At 41.5% G+C, this 9,501-nt stretch overlaps 1 protein-coding gene across 1 annotated transcript; it reads right to left on the bottom strand.

The window, feature by feature from the left end:
* Positions 1 to 569: 569 nt before the first annotated feature.
* On the bottom strand, positions 570 to 7,933 carry LOC112638383. The gene is made up of 3 exons (XM_025409970.1): positions 7,491 to 7,933; positions 7,204 to 7,400; positions 570 to 868 (listed from the first exon to the last, which is right to left on the bottom strand). Exons 1-3 carry the CDS (start codon positions 7,931 to 7,933, stop codon positions 570 to 572), a joined length of 939 nt encoding a protein of 312 aa, XP_025265755.1.
* Positions 7,934 to 9,501: the final 1,568 nt, after the last annotated feature.

Raw genomic sequence — 9,501 nt, 5'->3', positions numbered from 1 at the left:
TCGTCCGTGTTTGAAAGGAGCGAGATATAATCCATGACCTTCCATGGCGCGATTGTAACGTAGCATCTCCTGCAACTGACGTTGCGCGGCTTTTCTGTCGTTCACCACCTTCGCTACACCAGCCGCTCCACCGATCAGGGATCCGAGCGCTCCCAACATTGGTAGAATCGGCAATACACCGCCGCATTTCGCTACCGGAAGTATCCGTTTCTTCGCCGTTCTTTTCTTCGTCTTCATTGTCTTCAGACCCATACCGAGCTTCGTCTTAGCTTTCATCGCTGTCCAGACAACTGTAGCGGCGGCTCTCTCACCGAGAGTCGAATCTCTCGCAACGATGCGATTCCGCGCTTTCTCGGCGAGTATCCTATCCGCAGCGTGTCTCTCGGTGAGATCGTTGCTTCGAGAGTATGCTATATCGTGTTCGCGACACGCCGCGTCCAATGGATTTATACCTCGATCACCTCTGGCTAATCGCTTCCCCAACCGTGTACCTGGCCCGCAAAACTGATAGCCGGGAATATGTAATTCGATCGGAAGTGCGTTTATCGCGTGATTTAATAGGCCTCTACCTATTTTCGTCGACATTCGCTGCAATTCTTTATCAATGGCGCCGGACCGTCGATATGCGTTTCCTGCCACGGCTGATTGTAGTGTTTGTAACAGCGACGATACGTCTGAATCTCCGGATCCGCCTTTATATATTCTGGAAGCTTGTCCCACACGTAGTGAACGTGATCACCGCACATTCGCAACAGAACTGCTTTCGACACAAATTGTAGCTGCTCGACGCTCAAATCGCAAATGTCGGAAAGATTTGATAGCAGAATGAACATTTTTTCTCTACTGAGCGACTCGTGATTTCGCGCACCTATAAATAGGCAGGCATTCGATCCAATCAACAGTGTTGAAAAAAATGAGATTCGTACGACAACTTGACGATTTACGTGAGAAATTGCGATAACAGATTACGATTAATGGGGGACAACGCGGAGATGCGCAGGCACGGTACGATGCTACCGACTACTATACGCGCGATCATTTGCGGCTCCTCGAATTGTGGTAAAACCAACGTTCTGATAAGTCTACTGGAAAGTCCGCACGGTGTACGTTTCGAGAATGTGTACGTGTATTCGAAGTCGTTGCAACATCCAAAATATCAATATCTGGAGAGTTTGTTGACGCCGATCGACGAAATCGGCTACTTTACGTTCTCGAATAACAGTGACGTCATTCCACCGAGCGAGGCACATCCAAACTCGATTTTCGTCTTCGATGACGTGGCGTGCGACAAGCAAGATACGATAAGAGAGTACTTCTCTATGGGTCGTCACTCGAACGTCGACTGCTTCTATCTTTGTCAGACGTACGCGAGAATACCAAAACATCTTATACGCGACAACGCGAACCTGCTGATCTTGTTTAAACAGGATGGTACCAACTTGAAACACGTGTACAACGATCATGTGAATACCGACATGTCGTACGAGGATTTCAGTGAATTATGTCGTACTTGTTGGCAACAAAAGTATGGATTCCTAGTGATAGATAAGGACAGCTGGCTTACGAACGGGCGATACAGAAAAGGATTTAACGTGTTCGCGATACCGCAAAACGATTAGTCGCTGCCAACATTTTGTTGAGAAGGGTGTAACGCTCGACATTCCGTCAACATGGCTGAAAGCGATAATATTCGTGAGCGTGAAAAGATTGCGAAGGAGATTGAGAAAACGAGCGAATCGATCCGCAAGAAACATCGCGCTTTAAAGACCGGTAAAATCGACGACGATATCGCGGTCAAGACCCATTTTAGACCTATTATCGAGCCACTACAAAAAATCGCCGACAACTCTAGCTTTATCGCGATGAAAAATGAGCCGGAGAGTAACACTGGCGCTATAATTAAAACATTACCCATCAAGCGGTATAAGGAGAAAGAGGAGGAGGAGAAGGAGGAGGAGGAAGATGCGACACCGAAAAAGAGGAAACGATTGAAGGCTAAACGTTTATTGACGCCGCGTACATTGGATGAACCGCTGCTAACCTCTACACCGCTGATAACTTCCATACCGTCCGGGACAATGAGAACCGTACAATCCAGGATACCCAAATTACGTGATGAGATCGAAGAAGTTCTCGAAAAATCTCGAAAAAACCTGTTTCAAGAGGAAGTTTTCGAAACCACGGGCAACCCGCTAGAAACATCCGTTCGAAACAGATTACAAACGTCGGAAGGTCAAGAAGTGTTACGAGAGCACTTGGGACCACTGGGACAAAAATACATAGGTGCTCTTCTTAGCGGTGACGAAAGAAAAAACGCGATCGATCACGTGTACGGCGTCTATTTCGACGAAAATGGAATGCGTCTCGGTAACAAACGATTCGACATTGACAAAGATGACTCTATAATAGACAAAGTGAGGTATATTGGTACACCAGGATTATACGAGTTGATCTTCAAGAGAATTCCCGACGACGTCATATACACTGAGGACGATATGCAAAAATATAAGAGCATATTGATGACGACGAGTGCGCATAAACGTCAATATGATGCGCAAGGTTAATTAAAGAGCAATAAGGGATACAAGTATAAACAAATAATCGCACCGTTGATGTCAATCGAATCGAAAAAGAAAAAAACGGGAATGGGAGTATTCACGCCTCGCGCGATGACGCTAACCGACAATAAGATCGATTACGTGCACTGGGACGATTCCAACGAGCTAGTGGATCGCCTACGATTGCTCGACGCTTCGCGCCGAGCTGGCCACAACGCTCACGATAACGAGATCCTGTCGATCATAGAGGAACTTCGCGAAGCTGGTCTTATTATAAATTAAATAGTGTCTCGACAAAATTAATCAGTTGATCAACGTTACTCACATCGAAAAAAAATGCCTATCAGCAAATTTGGATTATTCGAACGAGAAATGAAGAAATCTGCACAAGTGATCATTGGGGTAAATTGGTGAAAAGTTACTTGCGTCGAAACGCTTTGTGTCGCGTCGCTACGGACTATGACGCGAGGTCGCGCAAGATTCGTCGTGTAGCGCAACCTGAGGCTGATACCGATGCAGTCAACAAACTGTATGTGGAATAATATGTTAAAACGTTGAAGAATCAACAGAAAGAATCAGACGAGAAGCTGATTGCGTTCGAGGAGGATATGCGAGCTTTGCAGATTGCAATAAACGAACTTCGACGTGCGATTAACATTAATTCAGAAACGGCTATCAACCTATAATGAGCTGTAGCGAACAGTTTAGGAGCAGCTATTGTGCAATTATTAAACATCTACAAAGGCTTATCGAACGGCTACGAAGAATTATCGAACTACAATGAGTGACAGCGATCGAAGAGGAAACGACCTCGAACAGGTCAGCAACGGCTATTGAACGGCAGTCGAACGGCAGTGAACGGCTAAAGAGTGACAACGAATAATAAAACGCATGGTGATACGTATCGTTTATTTGATCGACGAATCGAAACAACGATGGATCGACGATTGCGAATAATCGAGGAAGCGAAGAAACAACATAGTTTAGAGAAACGGCAGTTGGTGAATGAACTGCACGCACCGGCGAGAAAAAATTTTCCCCGAAGACACGTCATAGTGCGGGGATACGATGACCTGTGGCAAGCCGACATCGTCGAGATGCGTCTGTACTCTCGTTTCAACAGAGGTTACAATTACATACTCACTGTCATCGATGCGTTGAGCAAGTACGCGTGGGCCGTACCACTCAAGAGTAAAGGTGGAAGCGAGACAGCTGACGCTATCGCCAAGATAATTCGAGATAGCAAGAGGTGTCCGAAAAATATACAAACCGATATGGGCAAGGAATTTTATAACATCGACGTGCAACGGCTCATGCGAAAATATGACATCAATCATTATTCTACATATTCAACATTAAAGGCATAGATCATTGAGCGATTCAATCGCACGCTGAAAAACGACATGTAGAAGATGTTTACGCTAAACGGATCTTACAAGTGGATCAACGTGTTGCCGGAACTCGTATCGAATTACAACGCGCGCAAGCATCGAACGATCGGTATGCGGCCCGTCGACATTACCCCCGCGATCGCTGAAAGACTCTTGGCTACTGTGTACAACCATGTAAATATCGCGGGTTCGGCGAAATTCAAAGTAGGTGACTCGGTACGCGTTAGCAAGTACAAGACAGTTTTCGAGAAAGATTACACGCCAAATTGGACAACCGAGGTGTTTAAAATTATAAAAGTGCAGCATACTAATCCCGTAAGCTATCTACTTGAAGATTATCGCAAAAAATCTATCGCTGGAGCGTTCTACGAACACGAGTTGCATCGCGCGAATTATCCGGACGTGTATCTTGTGGAGAAAGTACTGCGCAGGAGGGGTGACGAGGTTTACGTGAAATGGCTGGGATTTGATAATTCGCACAATTCTTGGATACATAAAGACAATGTGATTTAATTAATCATACAGTGTTTATTTTTTAATTTTCTGGAAAAAATATATGTGTATAACATTATAATATTTGAAAAAAATAAAAATATACATAAAAATATACATAAAAAATCCTTATCAATATTCCTTTCTATAGTACATGTATTTTTAATAAGTTATAATAAGATGTATGAGATACACATAAAAATATATGAAATATAAAAAATCCTTATTAATATTCCTTTCGATAGTACATGTATTTTTTTTTTTAATAAGATAATAAGATGTATGAAATATACATTACATTACATAAAAAATATATACAATATAAAAATCTTTATTAATAATTCTTTTAATAGATAGTTTATCGCACACATTTTACATTTTACATTACATATTACAAAGGTATCCTATAATGTCCCCACGGTAATGTATCTGTGGTTTCAGGTACGATATACCGCTTATCGTCGTACGGACTCAAAACAATTTTCGTCTCGCAGATCGTGTATACTTGGTGCAGTTTAGATCGTATACACGACTGCTGGCGCGTCATTTCAATTTCTTCCCTCAAACACCGCGTGTAATCGTCAAACGTTATCGTTCTCGCGACAACGTTGCTCTTGACGCCTTTAACTTTTTTTGTATCCTTTTTCCCATCGACCCGTAATGCGTACATCTTTGCTCTGAGCCCGACGAATTCGGTCATTTTGGCACCGTTATTTTCGTCCTTCATCAGGCCCGGTACTTTTTTATTTTCAAGCGGTATATCGTACGCATAGTCTACCGCATAATCGCTCGTGTCAAATCTGGCGATATCGCGCTTCATGTTCTCATACACATCAACGCACTCAATGTGATATATCAAACTATTTGTGTCGGTATACTTAATCTTACATTTATCGCGATACAGAGGAGACATGTACTCGTGATGAAATTCATACAAACATATCTTGGATACGTCGAGTATGCACATACCCACGTAAATCGGCTTGTAGAATTTCACCTCGAGTTTACGCAATTCCACAGCGATTAAGTTTTCTGAAAAAACGCTTCTGCTGTGGAAATTTGGTTTCGCGATCATCGCTTCTGCACCGTACCGGCCATCCTATTTTGTTAATAATTTTACATCTACACGATTACGCACATTTTCCATCGTTTTACCAAACACAGCATTATTCATTAATTTATATAAATTTTTTTCGAAATAATTTTTAGCCAATGTTCTGAAATGTGTATTTAATTCTATGTAATTTCGAAGCCATGGAGATTGAAAAAACTGTAAAATTCTATGTATTTTTGTTACACGAAGGCCGTGTTGCGTACATTGCTGTAAATTACGGTAGTGTATCACGTAACGCTTCTTGTCGTATAACGTTGCAAGCAGTTTGAATTCCCGCTTACCGGGCGGCTTGTCGCGCGTCGGACAAAACGGTAGGTCAGTGTGCGCATCGTGAAGATGTTGCGGGTACTCGAGATCCACTTCGAGGATATAGCCCGTAGGGGAATCTAGCGCGATGGATGATACATCAAAATTCGACACGTCGTCGACTCATCGAAAATCGGCATAGGGCAACGGTTGACACATTGCCCATAAATTATTTATATTGCGTATAAATTATTAACGTCAAAATACATCAAGTACGACGATGGTTTCGATGGATCGTACGACTCCATGTACTTATTATTAGCGCGAGCGTATCTGTTGGAACATTGACTCAGACCACCGCGTATACCGCGTTCGATGAACATAATCATGTCGATGTCTGTAAGCAGCTCGAACGTGATTTTCGTATGCTTCAACATGGGCGTCCCATGTGTATCCGGGGAGAGTATAGTAATAAGCGGGGTCGAGTTCGTAACTTTCGATACATTTATCTCGAAAGTTTTCGAAAATATCGGCTAATAACAAGACGTCGATTTTCAGATACAAATCGCTATATTCGCCTAGCGTCCGAATGGAGAACCGCGTCCAGACGTTCTCGACATGCGCGTAATCGCTCTCGGATACAGTTTCACCGGTCAAGGAACTGTAAAACGATTCGCGCGGTGGTAAACACGTATCTTGCAACCTGTCGACGGAATCGATGTATTCGTATGGAAATACATCTTTTCGCGTTAACAAATTGAAATTTTCGGCAGATAAATTTTGAAATTCCGATTTTAAAATTTTGACTTTATCTTTGTTCAAAAATGATGCCAATTTATCGAGACTCGATGCGAGAAATTTGTATGAATCGATGAAACGTAATTTTATATTTTTTTTTATTCTTCTTTAAAATCAACACTTTTGGTAAACGAAATATATTTTTCCTTGGTTATCGGCAATAACTCGATTTTCCCTTCGAACGCTGTGGCTATTTCCTCGATGATAAAATGAGAATCATAACCGGATAAATTGTGAAAAACTATCGGAATGCAAAAAGAATCTTTATAATTTAGATTACAATTTGAATGTGCAAGATCTCTGTACCGCCCGATCAGATGGCAATGATCGCGAACGCGTGTATCGTCTTGCGCGAACGGTTTTTCGCATATGTGACATTGAGTAACGTGATAAAATTTTTTCCGTTCTTCGAACGTCAAATCTACCATGGGGACATTTGTTTTTAAAATATTCTTTACACGTAATGCCAAATTTTTAAGATCTTTGACGAACCATGCTATACAATCGGCGCTACGACGCGAATGATACGCCGAAAAAGATTTGTCGAACGAGCAATGTACATAGTAAGCTAAAGTAAATATTTGATGATGATGTTGATATAATTTCTCTTCTTCCTTCTTGGCCAGGACGCATTCCAAGTCGGCGTACACAATGAATGGAAGCCGCTCTTTCCGATTAGGGTTGCTGAACTCGAGCCACTTGTCCTTGTCGCTCGGCAATCGGATAGCGCAGTCGTTTAGCTTTCCGCAGTCGACCGTATGCGATTGCAACTTGTCGTCCGAACCAAAATAATGTAGACATCTGTAAAAGAAAAATTTTAATTAAGATTTTAACAATCCATATTATAATTATACAAATTATAATTATTCAAATAATATAAAATAAACTTACCGATCGCAGATATATTTCTTGTGATCTTTTTTGCTCAGTTGCGAGCTCACTAGTCGGGATAGATTCTTGATCCACGCGAAATGTCCCACGCTGTTGTTACCGTCTTCCACGTATAGCAAATTGATGTGCTTATCTCGCTTCTGCTGCAAAAGACGTATCGGGACAATGTTCTTATCTTCGATGCTGTACACATTGTTTGAGATACTGTTTGCAAGTTCAAACTTTTTAATTTGATTTACAGTCACTGGAAACTCAATGTCCCGGAGATTCAACACTGTCGCGTAATGTGGGTACGATGATTCTCGTTCCGCGGTCCTTTGTGCGGGATACAGAGCGGCGACCACTGCCCACGCGAAACACGCATTGTCCTTTGATTGCACGTTAATCACCGCTCTCTTCGTCGCAATCTCTCGCGGTAACTTGATGTGACATCCCGCGCGCATAGGATTGTACTTGTTAATATTTACAGTCAAGTTCAGTATTCGCGACAAAGCCCACCCGCTATCGCGTTCCTGAAATTCGTCCAGAGACGCTAGGGTAGACTCAATAACGCGCTGTTCGTACCACTCGCGTAAATCGGACGTGCGAAAGAGTTCATGGTTTCTTGTATTCACACTTTTATTTGCATGTTTATCTCCGGCCAGAAATTCACCATTGAATATTGTGTTCACTTTTACACTGCTGTGTTTTTCTAGAGCGTCCTGCACATGTTCCAACACAATATCTTTGGCATCTTCGAGAAATTGGCGCGGTTCGATGTGATTATAATTTATCACCGCACCAGTCGATACGCGACTCTCGAACGCGATATCGATCTCTCACCAAACGAGTCTTTCCGCGTTATTGTCATCGCTGTAATCACCACCACTGGAAATAAATCGTCTCTGCAATCGAGTTTTTGCACCTTCGAGCCGCGCGATTTTAGCTGCCAGAGATTGTCTATTTCCGCTCGAGAGTCGCGAACACTTAACACGACTGCGTCCTTCGAGCTCTTTGATCAATTCCTCGCAACGCTGCAGCCATGCAAAATACTCGCCCAAGGTGGCAATTTGGCGAGATCGCTCTATCAGATTGCCTTCAGTCTGCTCGATGTTTTCCATTTTTTTTTTCTGTTTTTTACAATATGTCACAGGATTCTATTTCTACGGAGCACTTGCACGTAACTTTTGCATACGATAAACAATACCGTTCGCTATCTTGAACGTGAAATCGCGCAAAAAATCTTTCTGACAAAACACACTATCTTTTTTGACAAAACACTACTTTTGCTGCCGACGTGTCGATGCGTTTTCAAATGACGTATTATGATCTGCCGCGCTTCGATCCTTCTTATATTCGACCAATAAGCTTTCAGAGACTGTTGGGGACACGAAAGAAAATTTTCTTGCAAAATGGAATACTATAAAAAAAAACCTGGAATTATCTATATTAGGGGTGTACCTCGAGAGTACAAAGCAGCCGGACATCGGCGCTATTAAAATTTTTTCTTAAAAATAAAATACAATAAAATGCAATAAAATAAAATAAAATACAATAAAATGCAATAAAATAAAATAAAAGAACAAAAAAAAACAGGATTAGGCCCAAAATCCTTTTCAAAGTACAATAAAATGCAATAAAATAAAATAAAATAAAAGAACAAAAAAGGATTAGGCCCAAAATCCTTTTCAAAATACAATAAAATACAATAAAATGCAATAAAATAAAAAAAAAGAACAAAAAAAATAAAAAAATAAAAAAAAAGGATTAGGCCCAAAATCCTTTTCAAAATACAATAAAATGCAATAAAATAAAATAAAATACAATAAAATGCAATAAAATAAAATAAAAGAACAAAAAAAAATAAATAAAAAAGGATTGGGCCCAAAATCTTTTTCAAAAGAATATCGCTCTTTTGTCCTTTTGTTTATGGTTGTCATTCAACGTGAGTCACTCCCCCCCCCTGCGTGACGTCATACCCCCGCTCCGCTGAGATCCCCTCGCACCTCACCTCCCTGAGAAGACCTGAGTT

This window comes from Camponotus floridanus, unplaced genomic scaffold, assembly GCF_003227725.1.
Source record: "Camponotus floridanus strain SB8 unplaced genomic scaffold, Cflo_v7.5 scaffold299, whole genome shotgun sequence".
Lineage (NCBI taxonomy): Eukaryota > Metazoa > Arthropoda > Insecta > Hymenoptera > Formicidae > Camponotus > Camponotus floridanus.
This window is presented reverse-complemented; position numbering and strand designations above follow the sequence as displayed.

Bases quoted from the DNA above. Each gene is read 5' to 3' on its own strand.
- LOC112638383 (XM_025409970.1), bottom strand. From the start codon at position 7,933: ATGCGCGCGGGATGTCACATCAAGTTACCGCGAGAGATTGCGACGAAG. The intron at 7,401-7,490 runs GTAAGTTTATTT...TTTCTTTTACAG, and splicing joins AAGAAATATATCTGCGATCG to ATGTCTACATTATTTTGGTT. The intron at 869-7,203 runs AATTATATCAAC...GCCTATTTATAG, and splicing joins GGCCAAGAAGGAAGAAGAGA to GTGCGCGAAATCACGAGTCG.